The 23,183-nt window shown below is 38.3% G+C and overlaps 1 protein-coding gene across 3 annotated transcripts in view; it reads left to right on the top strand.

Annotated features, from left to right (window-relative positions):
* Positions 1-913: 913 nt before the first annotated feature.
* The window catches only part of gabbr1a (gamma-aminobutyric acid (GABA) B receptor, 1a), a 63,151-nt gene continuing 40,881 nt past the window's right edge, over positions 914-23,183 (top strand). The window contains exons 1-7 of one of the 3 annotated variants that reach the window (XM_047161191.2): positions 914-1,909; positions 4,426-4,512; positions 7,155-7,219; positions 7,339-7,477; positions 8,446-8,631; positions 9,429-9,446; positions 21,211-21,371. In XM_047161191.2, coding sequence (XP_047017147.1) covers positions 4,434-4,512; positions 7,155-7,219; positions 7,339-7,477; positions 8,446-8,631; positions 9,429-9,446; positions 21,211-21,371 — 648 coding nt within the window. In that variant the 5' untranslated portion in view covers positions 914-1,909; positions 4,426-4,433. Of the gene's footprint in view, positions 1,910-4,425; positions 4,513-7,154; positions 7,220-7,338; positions 7,478-8,445; positions 8,632-9,387; positions 9,447-21,210; positions 21,372-23,183 lie in introns of those variants that run through there. The other 2 variants (XM_017491030.3, XM_017491032.3) reach the window with 2 other exon arrangements.

Below are 23,183 nucleotides of genomic sequence, written 5' to 3'. Positions count from 1 at the left end.
CAGAGAAAGATATGTCTTTGTCAGCGGAAGCAGTCATGTGATGCTCCTCCTGAGCCGAGCTGTGCGCCTGAACGAGAAGTACGATGACAATGTCTTATCTCTCACATCTCACTCTTTTCTCTTATGACTCCTGGTGTTTCCCCTGAGAGAGCCGTAATATGGAGATCCAATATGGGGCCAGAACAGATATACAGATTAAATTTGCTGATGGATGTTTTTTCAGTGGGTATGTGAATGTAGCCTAAATCCACTCAAAAATGCATAAAAGAATCATGGACTGAAAGGTTTGCTAGAAAACAAACAAACAAAAAAAGGTCTGCTCTGGCTGATTTAATTTTAAGGCCTCGGTTTAGAACTGATCTTCTCTGTATGTGTGAGGCTCAGTCTGTGTGTCCAGATTTTTACACATGGGGTGGTAAAGACCAGGGGCCCGTCTGCTTATGTACAGGACAATAACATGCAGAATATCTGATTTATTTCTTAGGACAAAATGAATGTCCATGAAATGACTTTGGCAGGCAGATTCCCATTTGTTCCCCCCATGTGACCACATCCATAATGTTATCTTTTTGGTTTGGTCCCGATAGTGACAGGATGACAATTTTAATATTATGTGAACTAATTTCTGTTAAAACAACTTCTCATATGCAAAAGAGAAAAACATGCAGATTATATTTTAAAAAAAACAAAAACAACCCCCCCCCCAAAAAAAAAAAAAAAAGCTAAAAGATTTCACTTGGACACTCAGATGGTGTTAAGTTTAAAGATGTGTTGCATTTTAGTTATATATATATATATATATATATATATATATATATATATATATATATATATATATATATATATATATATATATATATATATATATATATATATATATGCTACAGGAACTCATTGAAAACATGTAACTCAACATGTGTCCTTGTGTCTGTTCTCTGGATGTGAAATAATCACCAGTGTGAACACGTTACACTTAATGATTAAAAACTGGATTTTTGGAGCAGAATCATATCTTCTGTCTTCAATTATTCATCAGCAGTATGTATAAATAGATGATGCGATGAGGAAGATAACGAGGAAGACAAGCTGAGATCAGAAAAGCAGACACCACTAAATGACACTTTGATTAGACACAAGAAAGCTCAAGTCCAAAACGCATAAAATGTACAACCGCATTTCAGTCTGATGGATTATTAACCAGCCGGCAGAAATGTACCAAGCAGGTCGATGATGAAGGAGAGCTACGCACACCACGTGGTGTCCTGGCGTGACGTCGTAAATCAGTCAGACGCATTTTTCCTCTTCCCTACCCGTATCCTGCAAGCCCCGCCTCTTTTTTTTAGAAAAGGAGCCCGCTGATTGGACAAACCATACATCATTCATTTTGAGAAAACAATCGACTTTCGATAGTATGAACCAGAAACCAGTCCTGACCCAGGAGGCGGAGTTTCTAGCAGCACGGGTGGAAATAATAATAATAAGAAGAGAGAGCGAGAGTGAGAGAGAGTGAGAGAGAGAGAGAGAAAAAAAAAGAAAAAGAAAAAAAAAAAACGCCGGAGATGGAGAAGAGTGGAAAAAAAGAAGGGAGGAGGAGGAGAGGAAGGATGGACGTGCACTATCGAGCGTGAAACATTTATAAGGGGTGTATTTGTATTTGTACATAGCTTATAATTCTATAATTAAGATCTCAGATGGAATTTTATTTTGCAAAGCAATACACGCAGTGAGATACTATAAGCCATGCATATGTCAGCCTATGCAACGACGCTGGATTTGCACTATTAAATCACTGCAATTTTTTGTGCATGTAAACACCCAGTGAGCGGAAATTATTCTGAAGGACGTTTGTTTTTTTTGTTTGTTTGTTTGTTTTGGGTTTTTTTTAAATGCACCGGGCCTGTCAACATTTGTGAGTAAATCAGTTTGCTTCTCCTTTCAAGCTCTCTATCTATATTCTACCTGATGTACATTTATAGCCTGTATCTCATTTCATTCTACCATCCTGTCACTGAGTAGTTTGCTTGTTGTTGTTGTTTTGTAGCTAAAATGTTTGTGTAGTACCAAGTGGTAAACAACATTTACATCAAACTTCACCAGCAGACACCAAGAGGCTTCATTAGCCACACTAATATTTGCTAATTTATGCAGTTTTATGATGCATAAGCTATTAACAGTACATTAGTGTAATTCAGTTCAAATGAATAGATCAAAGTGTTTCACTTATCTGAAAGGCCTTGTGCGGTCCATGTCCTTAACCATCAAGCTGGTGCTGGAAAATGTCTCTCTAAGTTAAAGCTGTTAATTTTATGGATAGTGGGGTCCATATATTTATGAGATAAATATAAACATGCTTCCTGTCTAACATTCACTTCTGTTACATTAACAATTAATCAATCAAAAGACATTTGTCTTGTAAGTATTCAGCAAAAAAAAAAAAGCAATAATGGCTTTAATTGAATTATTAAAAGTACTAAAAGTTATTATTCATTTAAATATGTAATTAGTTATAGCACGGCACGGTGGCTTAGTGGTTAGCATGTTTGCCTTGCACCTCCGGGGATTGGGGTTTGAATCCCGCCTCTGCTCTGTGTATGCAGAGCTTGCATGTTGTCCCCATGCTTCAGGGGTTTCCTCTGGGTACTCCGGTTTCCTCCCCAGTTCAAAGACATACGGTGTAAGCTGATTAGCATTTCCAAATTGTCTTTAGTGGGTTGGCCCACCGTCCAGGGTGTCCCGCCTTGTACCTGAAGTTCCCTGGGATAGGCTCCAGGCTCCCCCACAACCCTGTGTAGGTTAAGCAGTAGAGAAGATGGATGGATTATAAATGTTAATACAGTGGTTTTCAAAGTGGGGGCCGCCCGGGGGCCTCACCAATTTGGTGTGAAAAATAAATAAATACATGATTTTTTTCTTTTTCACTCTCAGACAACCACACACACACACACACAATTTCTAATGTAATGTAATGTAAGATGTAATTATTAATAAAAAAGGGGGATATATTCAGAAGTCTGTATTTTTAATGTGTTTTAAAGACATCTTGCAAAAGGGGGGCCTCGGTCAAATGTTACTGCCATTTGGAGGGCCTTGCCCTGGAAAAGTTTGGGAACCTCTGTGTTAATGTATTTTCAGATGATTTTCTAACGACTTTTTCTTAGATCTCACTCACTTTCAGTATCCTGGTCAGGGCTGCAATATCTGTGGAGCCTATGCCAAGAACTCTGGGCGTAGGGTGGGAATACACCCTGGATGGGATGTTAGTCAATCACAGGGCACTATACACGAGCACGCACACACACACACACACCTCGGAGCAATTTTGCCCAGCATGTTTTAGGACGTACACAGAAACCCTGCACATACATTAATCCAAGCTCAGGATCAAACCCGGGACCCTGGAGCTGTGAGGTGACAATGCTACTCGCTGTGCCACTTAGGGAAACTGCCTACTTCATTTCATTCAGGAATTTTCTTTCAGCCTGTTAATCGAGATTATGCCGATGCTTCTCCAACTCATTAAAACATCGTTATATCATATACTCTCAGTGGGGTTTCTGCAGTTCAACTTTTGACATTTCTTTGGATTTAAGTGATCAGTCTTCAGGTGGTGCCTTCAGTGCTCAGAGCTTCAGGTGATTTCTGTCTTGTCTGTATCCTAGCTATGCCTCTGGATACACCAATCCAAAAATATGTGAAACATGATAAGCATTTCAAGCCCTGATATTGATATTGATATTGATAGTGTGTGTGTGTGTGTGTGTGTGCGCATACTGTTCAGAAATCACTCCATTATGAATTAAAGCTTGGGCATGTGTGTAGTTTACTGTGTGTTCAGTTTTAATGAGTGTCTTAATGTGTCTGTAGTAAAATGTGTGTGTAGATTAATGAGTGTATAGGTGAATATGTATCGATATTTGTGTGTGTGTAGTTTAATGTGTTTGTGTACTTTAACATGTGTGTGGTTGGACTTGGATGGAAGATGGAGATTTTTGCCACGTAGCTGCAGTGTTAAGTTTATTCAGAGACACTGAGGACATGTTTAAAGTTAACAGTGTCCTCTGATCCTCACTGCAGAGTCTCCCTCTGTTTCCCCACTGTCAGCCTGGAGGGATGCACTTTCGTCTCTCTCTCTCTCTCTCTCTCTCTCTCTCTCTCTCTCTCTCTCTCTCTCTCTCTCTCTCTCTGCTATCATCGTGTGCATGTATATGTGTGTGTTTTTGACCTCATCTGACCCCCCCCCCCCCAACTCCCTTTCACTTGCTCAAGAAATGTTTAGCAGAGATTTAGTGTTAGTTGAGAGACTGCTGCATGTATGTCATGTTTCTATATAAATGTAGATGCACTATAAATGAGCTGTAATGAGCGCTTAATCGGTTGGACAATGTTATTTATTTTAATCCAGATCTCTCTTTCATCTTTTAATAGATGCAGAAATGGTGCAGCTGTTGTTTCTTGTAATTTCCAACGTGCTTCCCACACTTATTGCATCCATGCATAATTCAACAACTGGAGGTAGTGTTTGTGTGTGCGTGTGTATGTGTGTGTGAGAGAAAGAGCGAGAGAGAGAGAAATAGAAATGTAATGTACATTAGGGCTAAATCATGTCTTAGGAAATGCCTTGAGGCAAGTATTACAGTTAAAGTTAATGAGAGAGAGAGATGTGTGGTCCACGTACCAATTAAAATTTTACTCCCAACATGCACCATATGCTAAGAACATGCAATAGGTGAGACATGCTGGCTAATAAGCTCAATATAGCTCAAAATACACTTTATTAGGAACACTGATACACCTGCTCATTCATGCAAGTCATTATCCAGTCAGACATTCATGTGACTCAATACAGTGCAACTCATTAAATCATGCAGATACAGGTCAAGAGCTTCAGGAAAAATGTGATATCATTGACTCTGACCATGACAAGTTTGTTGGTGCCAGGCAAGCCACTTTGAGTATTGAAATCTGCTGATCTCCTAGCAGTTTCACTCCCAACAGTCTCTAGATTTTATAGAGAATGGTGTAAAAGAAAACCCAGTGAGTAGCAGTTCTGTGAGTATAAACACCTTGTTGATGAGAGAGGTCAGAGGAACATTGCTAGATTGGTTGGAGCTGACAGTAAGGCTATGGTAACTCAAATAAACATGCTTTACAACAGTGGTAAGAAGAAAGGTATCTCAGGACACGTAACATGTTGAACCTTGAGGAGGATGGGCCGCTAAATACTACATGAGGTTCTACTCCTGTCAGACAAAAATATTAATCTGAGGCTTCAGTGGGTACAGACCAGTGTTTCCTGGTCTGATGAATGTCTGTTTTTGCTGCGACATGCAGACGGTAGGGTCAGAATTTGGCATCAACATCATGAATCCATGATCCATAATCCAGGGTTTTTGGCCCATTCTTGTTTCTTAGTAGTGAGAATGATTTCTTGGCCCACACTGAGCCCCTTAATACCAGTTCTGCATTGTTTGAATACCACAGTCTCTCCGAGTATTGTTGCAGACCTTTATGGCTACTATTAAGCCACCTTATAATGGCTACTTCCAGCATGATAATGCCCCATTTCACAAAGCACAAGTCTCATACTGGTTCCATGAACATGACAATGAGTTCAGTGTACTTTAGTGGTCTCCCCAGTCACCACATGTGAATCCAAAGGAGCACTTTAGGGATGTTGCAAAACAGGAAATCCTCATAATGAACATGCAGCTGACAAATCTGCAGCAATGTGATGCAGTCATGGCAACTTGAGCCAGAATCTCAGAGGACTGTTTCCACCATCTTGTGGAGCCCATATCATAAAAGCTGTGTCCCAAATGACTTACTATACACTATGCACTTACACTGTGCACTATGTACTCTTATCGTCTAGAATTTTAGAAGGGTCGTATCATCTCAAATGGAACACTAATTTTATTTACTAACCGGAAGTATAAACCGTTTCCTAGTCAATGGCAAATGACGTCATACGCACGTAATGCAACGCCGCTAGCTTTAGCAGAAAGTTAATTTCACCATATCAAGGTAACATAAACAGTACAATGAAGAAAATAATTTACTACTACGTAGGCAAAACTGCGACCGTTGAGTGCATGACGTGTCCAGCAAGGTTGAATAAGAGCATTATCTGGGTACTTGAAGTGCACTTCTTCTTGTTGAAATTTTCAGTGTGAACACACTACTCACACTATTTATACTATAAAATGGTGAAGAATAGTGCATAAGTATGCAATTTGGGATGCACCTAAAGACTTTAGGCTGTTCTGAGAGCAAACTGGATCCTATTGAGTATTAGTATGGTGTTCCTAATAAATTGGCTGGTGAGTATATACCCAGTCACATGCAATGTGTTGTATGTGTAGAGATAACTGTGAAAAGTTATCTCTGTATTCTTATTATTTCCTTACTGTAGACACCTGTAAAAGCCCCATACTGGCTAACTGAAGATGATGGTGGTAAAAAAAAAAAATCATATCACATCCTCAAATTCAAAATACGTATCACATTATTTGAGTTTGCAAACAGTGACAGCAAAACTTAGCTATGACAGCTATACGATTACTTTGTTATTTAAATTGTTTATTGAGGGAAATAATTGAGTTTCACAACATCTTGTTTTAAATGTCTTACACTAGGTTGAAAATAGAAACTCATCACTCAGCACTTATTTCTAAAACTGTTTTGAGGAAATGAATCGGGGTCAGTTTTGGGGAAGTGGAGGCTTGTCAGTGTTTTGAAAGCAGTAGCGAAATGAGCACAGCTAAGAAAATGTAACTAATGTGGATCAAGTGGAGAAAGTGCACCTTTTGGTCCTGTAAAATCCTTGTTATTAGCGTACAGGCTTGTCTAAGAATCCATCCTGCAACCTATCTGCAGTGTTTTAACCTCTGTTTAATGTTTTAGTGGGTACAGTACACTGCTATGATTGTAGATGATGAGGATTTTAAACATAGATTTTTACTGAGGGCTGTAGGGCTGTAGTTAACACTGATTTTAATAAATATTTTCAACTCAATAAACCCATGACTTATCATTCAATGTTGAGACTAATAAATAGGACCTGTGTGTAGTTATAATAGTGTTGTACACTTTGTTATTGATCTATATGCACTGGCTTCATCCTCCCTCCCTTTCTCTCTTTGTCTTTTCATCAGGGTGTGCCATCATTCGCCCTCCTAGAGATGGAGGGATTCGTTACAGAGGACTGACACAGGAGCAGGTAATGTGTGCTGTAGTATTATTAGCTCTACAGAGCAGCCTAAGCCCAGAGAGGATGTCCTCAGAATAAAGAAAATGATCTCGTATCCCATCCCTTGCTCTTTCCTCTGATCTCTGCAGATTCGCAGTGTGCAGATTTTGCCTGTAGACTATGAGATTGAATACATCTGCCGGGGGAACAGGGTGATTGTAGGCCCGAAGGTGCGGAAGTGTCTCCCTGATGGCACGTGGACAGATATGGATCAGCAGAGCAGATGCTGTAAGCATTCAGCCTCTCAGTGACTACGTTTACAATGACAGCAGTAATCTAATGATTGACCTTATTCTGAATGACAATATTCTGGTTAAGGTGTTTACATGAGTTGCTTTTAGAATACTCCTTTCATGTTCTTGTTTTACATGTTATAGAACATAGATCGAACATAGATCGATTTTACATGTTACCGAACAAAAATCGGGGCACACGTCATTACGTCCCCCGCCACGCCGTCCGACGTTCAATCCAGAATTTCACGTATTAACATACAGTTCGTCTTCGTTATGGAACCGTATACAGTTTTGGGTGTTTTTATTTTGAATTTTACAAAAGCTTCAAGTGCAGTTAATTGTGTGCCATGCTATACGTGCAAATAGATGACTGCTTGAAGCCGTGGGCTGCGTACTTACCGACTATATAGTAGCTGAGATACATGTATTTTGCCTACTATATATAGTAGGTAAGTATGCGGTTTCGGATGTTTGCAGTCAAACAGTTGAGCACTGCCATGTGTGTACGTGTCCTGTTGCAAAAAACTCCCACATGATGTTAATAGTGTGATTAAGGTGTGTACATGTCTGTAATGCACTTCCATAATGTGACTAAAACAGGAATACTCCGCATGTCGTAATTCGATTTGTGTTTACTTCGAGTATGACTTTTAATCGGATTAAGGCAATAAAAAATTGCTGTTTACATTGTAGTTTCTTAATCAGAGTATCGTCTTAATAGGGTTAATATTGGATTATTGTTGTCCATGTAAACATACTGAGTGTGATCATTACTTTTCTGTTACGTGTTATATAGCTTGTATTATTTTCAGGATTATCCTCAGTTAATTAACAATAATTTAACTGAAAATGGAAGAGAACTTCATGTTTTTAAACACGTCATTGATTTTACTAAGTTCTTACTAACATGTAAGTTAATTTGGTCCCTGAGAACAACCTAATTGTCTCAATACCCCTCAGTGTTTCTGTGTCCTCACTGGTGGACGTCTTTGGAGAATGGCAGAGTGACAGTGCAACCCCCTGGACCTCCAGTAGAAGGCACTGTGCTCCATTACAGTTGTCACGCTGGCTTCCAGTTGGAGGGCAGAAACGTTTCCAACTGCACCAAGCAGGGCAATTGGGACTCGCCCAAACCACTGTGTGTTTGTGAGTTCGTCCTCCTAGACTTCATTAGTGCATAGTGCATGTGAAATATCAGAACACGAATCAGTTTTAGCAGTAATAATAAACAAATATGTATAGTAAAAACTTTTACAAGATTGTTTTAACATATATTACACAAGTGTTGCTCAATCTATGTATATATAAAGGTAATTGTATGGAAGAGTATAGGAAAGACCTTGCATCAGGTGCACTGGTGATCACAGTAATGTATTTAGATTGGATTTAGAATGTTCTTTAAGGCACATGATCGTTCATAAGGTTGACGTCCTTTGTAAACTGTTCTTGTGTCTGATTGTTTAAAAAAATAATAACCTGATGTACTGTTTAAATGAAGCTTTTTGAAGCCAGTTACTCCAGTATGTACAGAACTGGAATAAAAAGAAAACTAGTATTCATAAGGAACACTTCGTTCTTGGTTACATAATCCCCTGTTTTGAACTGCATGTGACCACTAGTGCAATACAGCTGATACACAGATGTCAGTTTCTCAGTTGTGAGAGAACATCAATGCTATTTTATTTCTTTACTGTATAAATAATTTCTTTACTTAAAATAATTTCAGTGTTTATGGTGAAATGTCTGCTTCTAAAATATGGTCTGGCATAAACACTGCAAAAAATATAGGCTGGGGTACTTCCTGCTGGTAAACGTACAACAGTCAGCCTTTAGACTATATTCTTGTCCTCTGCACAGACACAGTCCTAACATCTGAAACTGTTCCTCTTTAATGCCTTGCAGGTCTTTAATTTGCATTGTTTTCTCTCCACACCTGCTCTCAGATGACAGAAATTATACAGGTAAGCCCTGAAGGTTAAATTACATTTATTAATCAGTTTGGTTAAAAAGAGTTATTTTATGAAAACCAATGAACAAACAATATATTATATAAAACAGTCCCCTCTGAAACTGTTGGAACGAGAAGGCCAATTCATTTGTTCGTGCTAAGATCAAATGATGTGTACGAGACGAGAGTTTAAGATTTCAGATTTCATTTCCTGGTGTTAAACAACATAGAACCATTTGTATCAGACCAACCAATTTTTAGGGGAGCAATAGTATAGGAACAGATAAGTCTTGAAGTAAATTAAAGTAAATAACACTTAATATATGGTTGCATATTCCTTGCTTGCAGTAACTACATCAAGTCTGCGGCTCACTAACATCACTAAACTGTTGGTTTCTTCTTTTATGATGCTTTTCCAGGCGTTTACCGTAGCTTCTTTCAGTTGTCGTTTGTTTCGGGAGGGTTCTCCCTTCAGTCTCCTCTTCAGGAGGTGAAATGCTGCTCAATTGGGTTAAGATCTGGTGATTGGCTTGGCTAGTCTAAAATCTTCCACCTTTCCCCATGATAAAGTCCCTTTTGAGCTTGCAGTGTGTTTCGGATCGTCTTGCTGCATGATTCCTCCTGATTAATTTGGATGCATTTCTCTGTAAATAGGCAGACAAAATGTTCCTGTAAACTTCTGAATTCATTCTGCTGCTACCATCATGAGTCACATCATCAATAAAGATTAGTGAGCGTGTTACAGAAGCAGCTATGCAAGCCCAAGCCATGACACTACCCCCACCATGCTTCACAGATGAGCTTGTATTTTTTTGGATCATGAGCAGATCCTTTCATTCTCCACACTTTGGTAGAGGTTAATCTTGGTTCTAGACCTTTTGTGGCTTGTCTCTGTATTTCTTTGTGAATTCCAATCTGGCTTTCTGATTCCTACTGCTGATGAGTGGTTTGCATCTTGTGGTATGGCCTCTGCTCTCAAAGTCTTCTTCGAACATTGGATTATTCACCCCTGCCCTGTGGAAGTTGTTGGTTATATCTGTTGTTTTGTGGGTCTTCCTTCAAAGCTTTCACAATGTTTCTGTTATCAGCTGCTGCTGTTGTCCTTTGCCGACCTATTCGGTGTGCGGTTGTTGGTACACCCGTGGTTTCTTTCCTTCTCAGGACATTCCAAATTGTTGTATTCGCCATTCCCAATGTTTATGCAATGCCTCTGATCTATTTTTCCGCTTTTTTAACCTTCAAAATGGCTTGCTTTTCTCACATAGACAGCTCTCTGATCTTCATGTTGGCTTATCCTTTTCAACAACAAATGAAGTCTCCACAAGTGAAACTAAAGACTAAAACCAAGAGTAGATATTCAGAGCTAGTTATTTGTTCAATCTACCAGGACACACCTGGGTAGCAAGAAACACCAGTCAGTCATACATTCCTATATTTTTGCTTGCCTACAAATTGGGTGATCTGATACAAACTGTTCTATGTCGTTTAACACATGTACATATAAATACCAGGAAATAAAAGCTGAACTAAACTAAACTCTTCTCAAATCCATCTTTTGATTAATGTTCTGTAGAGCTCTTATAACTGAAGTGTTTGTAATGGTGAACTGCAACCTTCAACTGTAATGCTTCTTTCGAACTCAAGAGGGCTGTCTTTTACCAAGAGGAAGAAAACAGTCTGCAGTTGAAGATGTAGATTTGAGCAAAGCATGGTAAAAGTGGTAAAAAAAATAAATAAAAATTAGAGCAGGAGGCATGGTAAAAGGATTATGTGCAGGTTTTTTTTTTTTTTTTTTTAAATATATGATTTTCTTTCACAATAGTAAGACATAAAATGACTGATTTTTATTGCATGTCTTATTTAAAAATGCAATTTCATCTTTTCATATTTTACACAATGTGCTGGCTTTCATCCATCTGTTCATTCAACAAATATCTACCTCTCATTCAGGCTAGTTATCAGTTCATCCGTCCATCCTGTTTTTCCTACAGCTTTTCTTCCTTAATTGCTTCCTGACCTCATGTTCATCCAGCTGTTAACTCATCCAGAGAAATATCTGCATATTTACTTTAGTGCAGTCTCAGCAGGATGAGGATTAACTTTTAGCCTCTGTGTGTGTGTGTGTGTGTGTGTGTGTGTGTGTGTGTGTGTGTGTGTGTGTATTTCAATTTAAATTTATTTGATAGCACATGTAACAGCAGTTCGTCTCACAAAGAAGCTTTAGAGAAATATGATTTCAGATCCCTAATGAGCAAGCTGTAGGCAAATGTAACATGGAAAAATGCTATAAGAACATCAGGAAGAAACCTTGAGATGAACTCGGACTCAAAAATTGAGGGCCAAACTTCTCTGGTCAGTAACAGATACAGGAATTACAGCAGTCCAAGCAGAAAACAGTCGACAGTAGTCTAGCAGAAAACATATAAGTGATGAGTAAGTCATGATAAATGATACAAGAATGTAAGATTATGGTAAAGAACACCCAAAAAAGTTCCAGTATAGCTTAAAATTTAATGCAAGGATAATCAGACAAGCTAATGTGTGGCTAATTACCAAATCACAACATAGCAGGAGTTTAAAACGGAGATGATGAGAGACTGTGTGGTCTCTGGGCAGTCAGGAAGGTGGATGGCACACCCAGCTGGGTCTGAAAGGGTTCTGAGTGCAGGAAGTAGTGGCAGCACCTCAGGATTCTGTACTCACCTTATCTCAGGTAACAGGATGTAGAGCTTAGCAAGATTGTTGAACAGTACTTGCCATATGGTGTATATGATAATCATAGTGCAAGCTGAGATTCAGGCATGACTAGATATAACAGCTTAACTAAACTTGTTCAGTCAGGCATTTGGTAATTAGGCTCTCCATTTAGATAAAGAGAAATAAGCTAGAGGCAGAAGGCAGCACAGGTAAGAGGGCACCATGAGACATCAGATTTCCTCCACAACAACATCATCAAACCTGAATGAGTGCATCAAAGTAGTGATTTACCTTATTTCTCTTTATCTAATGGGAGAGCTTAATTACCAAATGCCTGACTGAACAAGTTTTCAATATATTCTTGAGAATTTATCATTTTGTGAGCATATCCTCTTATACCACAGCAATTTGCCAACCATTGCAATTTTTAATTCGGTCAGGTCATCTCAAGTGGTCCTATAATTGTAAAGTTGGTTGCTTGATCGTTTTTCATTTTTCTAATTAGTTTTGAGTGATTACCTCGATGTATTGACATTTCAAAACCACAGTGTTATATATAGTTATATATATATATATATATATATATATATATATATATATATATATATATATATATATACAAATATATATATATATATATATATATATATATATATATATATATATATACATATATAATATATATTTTATAATTTTACTTGGTTTAACTACGACGGCCATCTTTGTGTCATGGCACTCTAACTAATTTTTGTTATACAGCTGTTTACGGAAACCTCAATATCGTGGCTCAGGAAACAATAAACTGAGCTATAAAAGCACTTGTTGCTTTTATCACAGGAGAAATAATACCACCGCTCTGTTCATTTGTAAAACATTCAACTGAACACTGTAATTCCATATTTGTATAAAATCTATTCAAACATACCAACATGATGGATCAGGTTGGTTCTTCAAATCTGGCCCTCGATGTCCAGTGTCCTGCAGAGTTGACCTCTAACCCTAATCAAACACACCTGAACAAGCTAACCAAGGTCTTCAGGATTACTATGAAATTACAAACGGGTGCGTTTGGAGCTAAACTCTGTAGATTTGAAGAACCCTGAGATAGATCATGCTTCACTGTTGCCAATATCAAATGTAGTAACATTTTAGACCTCCTTGACGAGCATTAGTTATTGTATGTCAGTCGTAAACTTAATTACTGTAAAATACTGTTCATTTTTATTATTTATTATGCTTATATTACATCTGCTCATTATTTCAAAATTCATGAATAAAGTAGGCTTTTCCCCAGATTTCTACTAGCCCTAGCTCTGTAACCAGTGGAACCTCAAACTCAAATTTTACAGCAGAATGCTAGTATAGAGGACTGACTTCTGTGAAAATTTCAAGATCGTATCTGGTCCCCCACCAGAAATATTCAAACCGAATCTGAGGGGAATTTTTAAAAAATTACAGAAGTCTCATACCTGAAATGTTCTGCATACACACTATGCTTATAGGTATCCCGTAAATAAATTAAGACTGAAGGTTCTTTCACACCGAACGCTAAACAATTGATCACCTTTAGCTAATTCACGCCTGCCTGATAAATGCTAAGCTAATTGGCCACTACCGCAATGGCGCTGCTTCTGCTAGAGAGCACAGGTGGCCATGGATGACGTGTGCTCACTCTTCTTCACTCACATTGGTAGTCGCTGCACCAAGTCGCTCCAAATTTGCATAAAGTTAAACTTTTCTCACCTTTGACGCGTTGCTGGACACGCCCACATCCGGTCGCCAATGGTCGCGTTGCGCATGTCGCCGGAAGTCGGCAGATCTCATTGAAAATGAACGGTCTCTGGTCGCATTGTCGCTGCAAGTCACTCTCTGTGTGAACGTACCTTGAGACCCTTACCAATATAAATTGACCTTAAAAGTGGAACTGTGAGCAATCTTGTGCATTACATTTGGACTTAAGTTGTAAGACATAGCTACAGGAATGTGTGGAATCTTTATATATGTTCATGTACCTTGTAATGTGCTCTAAAGATCAGTTTTGTTACAAGGTGATAGGACCATCCTAAACCGAGATGTTGAGGTTTCCGTAAACAGCTGTATAACCAAAATTTGTTGTGTATCCTGACACAAAGATCATCAAAAAAAGGAAAATTAAAAAAGGTCAAGCAACCTGTATTGGCCCACTTGAGATGGAATGGCCCGATTTATTAATGAATGACCTCAGGAATTTATAGTATAATTAATACTAAGAAAATATCTGTGAGATATAAGTTAATTCCTGTTATCACTTATAGCAGCTATAAACAGTTGCTCAATGACCAGCCCCTTTTTTCTCTCTGCTGATTTTAATAAGATAAAACATGTAGCTTGTCTGGTCACTGAGACAACTCCTCTGTCTTTAGGGCTTACTGACCTTTACAGAGCGCTGACACTGGAGACTACTTCCATAAATAGCAAATATAAAGTACTGTGCAAAGGTCTTCTGCACATATCAAGAAATGCTGAAAGCAAAGATGTCTTCAGAAAAAATGTAATTAAATATTTCTATCAAAAAAAAAAAAACCCATTATAAAGCACAGTAAGCAATAACAAGCTAAACTAGGTCAGTATTTGGTTTTGTAAAAAGGCATCAGCAGTCTTTTGTACACTTTGCAGTTTTATAAGAAAATTGGCTGTTTTTTTGAAGTAAAATTTTTTTAAGCATCTTGGAGAAACTTTCAAAGATCTTCTGGAGACTATAACTGTTTTTTTGTTGGAAAAATTGGGAAAAAAGTAATAAAATAAAAACCTAAGACAAAATTTGTATTCAAATATATTTTGGGTTCCTAAAACTTTTCCACAGTACTGTACAGCTCCTTACAGAAACATTCACTATATCAACCATCTTTATTAAATAACACATTTTCTTAATCCATTTATTATTAGGCTTTTCCTTAGTTTTTGGAGCGTGGCCGTAGGGATTTGTGTACATTCAGCCTCAAGAGCATTAGTGAGGTCAGGTGCTGACGCTGGGTAAGAAGGCTTGGGTTTAGTCAGTGTTCCAGTTCATCCCAAAGGTGTTCAGTGGGGTTGAGGTCAGGGCTTTGTGCAGGACACTCAAGTTCTTCCACACCAACCTTGGCAAACTATATTTTCATAGACCATGTCATGCTGGAGCAGGTTTGCGCTTCAGTCCAGTGAGGAGAATCTTAATGATACAGCATACAGAGACATCCTATACAACTGTGTTTCCAACTTTATGGCAGCAGTTTGTGGAAGGCCCACATATGGGTCTCAAGGTCAGGTGTCCACAAACTTTTGGTCATATAGTGTAATTGATGCATATGGTTCTATAAATGTAGCTGCTGAGATTGTAGATAAATTGTTTATTATTATTATTATTATTATGGATTTATTGCTGCTACAGCTGCTAGTAGATCTTGACTTTGGTAGTATTTGAACAAATGAAGCAGAGAGTTTAGAATTTCTGAATACTGAGAGCAATTATTTCAACTATATACATTTTTAAAGATGACAATTTGTCTAAGATATTCCTTTTTTTTTTTTTGCTTAAGCATTCTTAATAATTCTGCAACATATGCACATACAAATATTGCTTAAGTAAAGTAATTGTTTTTGTTACTGTAAATGTAGGTTTTTTTAAATTATGTGAGTGGAAATGTTCCATGATAGTATGCAATGTTTTTGTGCCACCATTTTTGCCTATTTTTATGAAAGGTGCCAGTAATTCTGGAGCTGACTGTATGACGGTAGTTAGGCGTGTTGGGCACAGTGAGATCTCTTAGCTCTTAGTAATTATCTAGCTTCGTGGTAGATGTCACTTGGTGTTCTTTCATTAAATATCAACTAAAGATCAGGAGTAAATAATTCATGACTGGCATGTGGAGAAATTTGAATTAAGCTCAGACACATAGAGAGAGGGAGAGAGAGGGAGAGAGAGAGCGAGAAAGAGCGAGAGAGAGTAGGGGGGCGCAGGCAGAGGCACCAAATGTCACCAGAGCAGCTCAGGAAAGGCGATGGCCACCTTTTAAAGGGCAGCCCACCTGGTGTGAACCTTGTACTCTCTCGTGTGTGCTAATAAGTCAGATGATAGACATATAGGATTAAATATGAGATGTGGATATTTTTAACCAAAAACAACACTCTAATATTGAATTTTTAATAAATACAAATTGAGAGCCTAAATGAATAGGGTTTTTTTTTTTTTAACCTAATTTCCATGTATTGCATCTGTAGTATCTGTGTGATTATCCTGTACTTGTAATGGAAGTTTTGCATACACTAGATTGATTATATAAAAATTCTGCGAGTAAATTAGTAGAAGTAAATGATATGAATGTTAGCATGCATTTACTGGGGTTTTAATTAGAATTTTTTTTTTTTTTTTTTTTTTTTTTTTTAAAAAAGACCAAAAATCTCCCCCACAAAATATGTCAAAGTCTTCGCCAGTTATTCAATTCTGAAAAATAAATAAATAAATAAATAAATAAAAAATCATGACTATATAATGTTAACTCAAAACTACAGCCTAACCCTCTAGTAATAGAATGAAACAGGAAGACTGGTCTCATGTACTTTTATATAAGCACTAAACACTGGAGAAATAAAGTAAAAAAAACAATAAAATTTCCCCCATGTCCCATTTCTGAAAGGACTAACTATACAGATTTACAACCAAATTTATGAATAACTTTGACTGCAGAACTCATTAATGCAGTGAATAGCTTTGTTGGATCACAACTCCAGGGTTCCTGGTTCGACATTGAGCTCAGGTGTGGAGTTTCTTTGCATGTTCCCCCCCGTCTCTGTTTGGGTTTCCTCTGGGTTCTTTGGTTTCCTCTCACCTCCCAAAAGCATAAGAATAGGTGGATTGGCTGAGTAAATTTCCCCTAGGTGTGAATGAGTGTGTGAATGTGTGTGCATGGGGCACTGTGATGGGTTGGCTTTCTGTCCAGGGTTTTAAAACTGCTTTGAGACAATGTTCATTGTAAAAAGCGCTATACAAATAAAATTGAATTGATTCCTGCCTCATACCCAGTTTTCCCAGGATAGGCTCCGGATCCACCGGATCCAAATCTCAACTCACCATTATTAAAAGCTATTGTATATTTTTGTGAGCTGTTAATGTGATCAGCATGTTAAAGTGCTCCCTGGAATTGAATGCGTTTAAGCCAAATATCAAAACAAAACAAGTTGGCCTACAAATGATTGTCACTTGTACCTAACGTTCTGTCAGTGGAAAATTTAGGAATGAAAAGCCTTACGATTCTTATAAAGAGGTAATATATTACTGTACACATTTAAAATAATGTTCTGTGCTAAAGGAGTCCATGGAATTTGTATTACTGCCTTTGAGAACCCCTGAATTAAAGCGTTCTTTGTGAATGTTTTTTTTTTTCCACCCCTGAGACTTCCATTATAAGTAAGTTGTGAGTAAACAGGTTTTTATGTTTCTTTCTCAGTACAGAGAACTGTGTAGAGATTCTTGTCAGTGATAATCACACACACACTACAGAAATCTCATTCTGTCAGTTTGCACAACACTTATTGTAGTCTTGCACATTGCTGCAGTGTATGTGCCTTATTAATGGTTTTCATGTGTCATGATATCATATAATATGATCCGGTAGCATATGCTTACAGCGAGTGTGTTTTCTCTAGAGCTCGAACACTGACGGGTGTCTGTCAGCTACAGTACCTGAACGAGCAGCTATTTTGTCCCACAAGCCTGAGCAGAAAGCAAAAGAGCATAAAGAAAATGCATTAGGTGTTTCAGTGGCTTTATGCTGTAGTGACTTCAAGACATGAACACAAAACCATGAGGGAAATGAGCCTACATTTTCCCGTCAATATCAGTTATTTGACAGAGATCATGTAGGTTGCTACTTGATTTATTGGAGAGGAGCATGCTGTGTGGTGCCGCTGGTAATGGTATGAGAGATTGATTGTTTATCTGTGTAAGCTTGGTTGTGTTCGACAGTGTGTGCGTGTGTGTGTGTGTGTGTGTGTGTGTGTGTGTGTGAGAGAGAGAGAGAGAGTTGTGAAAAGAAAGGGAAAAGGTGGTATTGACTGATTATGCAATACTCTTCTGAACTTTCTGAATTGAATTATTCAAACTGTTCTAAGGTCACATATAAAACAAATAAGATATTTATGTTTCTGCAAGCTAAAGTATATGGTCTGTGCTGAAATACAGTATTTACTGTATTGTATTTTGCACAAATGTTCTAGCTGTTCCATGCAGGTATACAGCAAAATCTCCTGTGTTGAATTAAGTCTGTACGGTCTTCATAAGGAACCTGTGCATCTAGCTCTGTGTGGTTTTCCGGGTTTCTTTCTTTCTTTCTTTTTTTTTCAAAACTTTAGATTAATTATATAAAGTTTCAAATTTAATAAGCAGAATTGCATCAGTAAATGCACAGGCATGTACGCGGGTTATTGGTCAGATATAGTGAAAAAACAGTCCCTCCAGGATTTCACAATTTTTCAAAATCTGCAATATTCAGAAGAATTTCAAAATTACAGCAGATTTTCTGCAGGTGTGGGCCGAGATGCATCATGTGACATTATCAATCATCACAACGCGCATTCAGAAAAAGCCCTCTTCGATTTACGTGCGTCAAACATAAGTACAACTAAAAAGGTCTCATTTACCAACAAACACTACAGCGAAAGACTGTGCAAATAATTTTGTGCAATTGCAATTTCTCCAATTCAAGTAGTTTTCCCGCCAAAAAAAGCATGAAAAACTCGGAAGTTGCATCGTAAATTTTGAAAAAATCCGCAGTGAAATCAAGCATTTTTGGCTGCAACAATCACAAAAACCCCTCCATGAAATCCTGTATGGACTGAATAACGGGGAAACAGTGAATAACAAGCAATAGAGAATTGTATTACCAGTAAATGGATGCGGTGTGAATGTGTGGTGTTGTAAGCATAGTGGTCTACTCATAACTATACATTATTTTTGACAATATGTGTAATTATATGACACCATTTCAGGACCTAGGTGAAATAATTATTCAGGAAAACAGCATATTTTTAAAATTGCTTTAATAAAAAAGAATGATAGCTTTGTAAATATTACAATACTTTGAGCAGTCATGAAGTTTGACTTTGACAGGGTTTAAGAGGGATGAACAACCTTATTTGAGGACACCTTAAAGATAAAATCCACCCTGAATGACTTGCGTATTAATCTTGCATATAATTAACACGTGATGTTCAGCAGCAACCATGATTTTAAATTCTAAATTTAGTTTCCGTTCATTGGAATGTTGCTCTATTTTCACATTGGTTAACAGTTTCTTACATTACTCACAATGTCACTCTGCTGAAACAGGTCAGCTTCCAAAAGTTTCTTGCTTTTCTTTCTTACCAGCATTGACGCCATTGTGCTTTTCATCTCAGAGATCACTAATTAGGCAAGCCAAGACTCTGAACATTGAGGCTGATGTGCACTGTCTCCACTTCTATGTTGGATTTCTCATTAATATGATCTTGAATGTGGCTGAAATATGGTGAATATGAAAAGAAGCTCTTGCTCTATTATTTTCAGGAGCTAATAGCGAAAACTGCTTAACCGTTATCCCTTACGTCTGAGATCCATTCTCCAATTCTTTTCTCCTAGTAGATACCTAGCAGGAGACAACCTCTAATGTCTCGCAGGAAAAAAGAAAAGAGGTCAACCAAGGCACAGGTGGTGCTTCCGTCTCTCAGCTCCAGGGTCCTGGGTTGGATCCTGAGCTTGTGTGGAGTTTTTGATCAGGTTCTCCATGAGTTTCCCCTGGGTTCTCTGGTTTCCTCTTATTTCCCCAAAACATGCCAGTAGGTGGATCGACTAAAATAAATTGCACCTTAGATGTGAGTGAATGTGTGTGTACATGGTGCTCTGTGATGGACCAGTGTTGCATCCAGGGGGTATTCCTGCCTCACACGCCGTTATCCTGGGATCCTGGGATAGGACCCGGAGCAGGATAACGTGATTACTGAAAGTGAGTGAGCATCAAGCAACAAATTAGCACCAGAATGGTCAAGCCCATCACAAAAATTTCAATATAAATATTTAACATGTTTCAGGGTGGAATTTTCCTTTAAGAGATCATTTACCAAAAGCATACAGAGAGACTTTAATAACTTTAATAAGACAGGGGACAATATGACCTGAAATGTGGACACAATTTACACACTATCTCTGTGCATCTCTGCCTCTCTCTCTTTCTCTCTCTCCCCCCCTCTCCCTCTCTGTCTCTCTCTCCCCCCCTCTCTCCACCCCCCCCCCCCCCCTGTGTAAATATATATAGCGATGCCCTCCTTCAACAATGCTGTACTTCTCTAATGCTGCTTGCTCAGAGTTTGCTGCTTGCTGTTTTCTTTTTTCATCTCCGTTTTACCGGATTAAGGGATTAGACCGAGTTGCCCCCCCCCCAATATTTTGCTCAAACCCCTGAATAGCACGCTGTAGAGTTCAAACTCGATGATCACGTCTCTCGCTCTGACCCGCAGATTTAGATTAGACTGCAGGAGTGCGTTAGTGATTTATTACAGTAATAATTAAATATTGCCCAGAGTGCCGCTGATTGGATCCAGCTGATGCATGCACGCGCGAGTTGCTGGCTGATGTTTCTGGGTAATTATGCGCGTGTTGGTTTCGGTTATTTAAGTAGGCTACTTCAGCTGTCGCATGGTGAGAACTTCCCTGGTCGCGTTTCCCGTTAACGCGAATGCATATATTAGTTTTATGTATAGAACCGTGGTTAGAAACCAGGCACATGTTATGTGACATTCGGTCCATAAATCATTATGATAGCAGTTGAATCAGGACGCAGTAAAACGCGCCGCGCCGCGCGCAGAGCTCCGCGTGCAGAGCTCCGCGTAGCGCTGTAAACTCGCGTTAGCGCGCGCCGATCGCTTGAGACCAGTTTGTATTGTAGTTTAGTGCTGGAGACGTGACGCGTTTCCGCACTTCTTCAACAATTCGGTAGCATCCATGGAGAACCCGGGTGATTTCAGGAGCCTGTGGCTGAGAATTGTGCTGTGTTGGTTTACATTACTGCTCTCCTGGCCGTGTGCGGTTGCAGGGAAGAAGAAGCTGTACATCGGCGCGCTGTTCCCCATGAGCGGAGGATGGCCTGGGGGACAAGCATGTCTGCCCGCCGCGCAGATGGCACTGGAGCTCGTCAACAACCGCACTGACATCCTGCCCGACTATGAACTCGAGCTCATCTATTACGACAGCATGGTAAGGATAAAAAACCTTAATGCACTCTTTAAAAAAACAGAAAGAAAGAAAAGAAGAAGGTTCCACTAAGAACCATTAGAGTTTCTTATTTAAAAAAAAAAAAAAAAAAAAAAAAAACAGAAACCTTTGTTACATGGTTCCTGGAAGTACTTTCAGTGTTTACTGTGTAATGTGAGACGATAACTTTATAGTTTTTACGCTGTCAAAAACCTGACCCTTTGTCCTCGGTCAGTATTCTTCACCACAACCAGCCTATTGTTACAGATTTCGGTGGATAGTAGTGGATTTTTTTGTTGTTGTTGTTGTTGTGTGTTTTTTTTTTTTTTTTGTATAGAGGTTAATGTAAAAGAATAGGCTACTCCAACATTTCCAGCCTAATCTCTGTCATGCTAGTGTGATCACACAGATTACAATAATTTCCTTGTGCTGAGAAATTAAGAGGAAACCCATTAACTCCAACCCAACTTACATTGGAAATCTGCGGATAAACTACATCAATAAATGCTTGAAATACATGACAGTGTAACACCAGGTCTTAGCATTAGACACACAGGAGAGTGAATAGGCATTCTTGTTTAGTTTTATCCAGATTTCCATCACTGCAGAAATATTGATTACTGGGTATCTCATGTAGTTAATTAACTACTTCCACTGTTCGGCCTGTATTTGTGAATGATAAAAATGGATATTACAAACATGGGTAACCTAACCATATGGCACAACTTGGAAAATAAACTACAGCAGAGTGCCCAGGGTTTCTTTTTTTTTCTTTTTCCTATGGCTGAAGGATGCAACACTATGCATCCTTCTTCTCCTCCTTCTCATCTGGAGTCTGTAAGGTTGTGACAAAGTTGAGGAGTTCTGCATGCACACATTTCTAAACTCTAAATGGTTTCCAGTACAGACATGGCAGTGCTAATAATAATAATAATAATAATAATAATAATAATAAGGAGATGGAGAATACATCCATAAACACCAAGTATGTACGCTCAAATTTTTCCTTTGTATATCAAATGCATTATCAGAGAGCTCTCGGTCTCTCGGTCTCTCTAACTTAATAAGACAAAAAAAACAGCCTGTCAAGATGAAGACTCTCCAGTTTTGGACAAAATTTAAACTGACACCCTAGACTCCTTCCATAAACGTTAAATAAACATCTTACTACATTGTAATAAGAACTGATCTAACACTGCATAAAGCTAAAGAAAGGTTTTTTTTTGTTGTTAAATAACAGTACATAGAAATAATAACATTAAAACAAATACATTAATATAAACCTGTGGTTTGAATGATGGCTTTATAGTCAGAACTGCTGTTATAGAAAATTAATCAGATTTGAGAATTCAGCTGCACTGTGGTATAACACTGGCTAATGATATTTATATTCCTTCAGGGGATTTCACACAATTATCATTCTTTATGATAAAGATTCTAGGTAATACCAAGCAGACTCTCTGTAGAATAAAGAACCTTTAGTTACTATCAAGGTACTAAATCATCATGTAATGTTTTTTATTTTTTATGAGAAACATTTTGATTAAACCATCTTAGGTGCTGCTGGACATTTTTCCATTTCACTGTGAAAAACACAGCTCTCGTAGTTGTGTGAGTGTCTCAATTTATCATGCTGAGGGAGTAAAAAGAGTAAGGGGGGGAAACCAGGAACAAAAATAAAAAATGTGAGCAACCATAATATTGAAACAAGAAGTGTTCACTGTGAACTTTAGAGAACAGGTATATTAATATCGCTTTAGGTCAGTAAACAGAGAGGGAGCTGTTTTGGAGCAGGATTGCAGCAGGTCTGAGTTT

This window comes from Ictalurus punctatus, chromosome 17, assembly GCF_001660625.3.
Source record: "Ictalurus punctatus breed USDA103 chromosome 17, Coco_2.0, whole genome shotgun sequence".
Taxonomy (NCBI): domain Eukaryota; kingdom Metazoa; phylum Chordata; class Actinopteri; order Siluriformes; family Ictaluridae; genus Ictalurus; species Ictalurus punctatus.
This window is presented reverse-complemented; position numbering and strand designations above follow the sequence as displayed.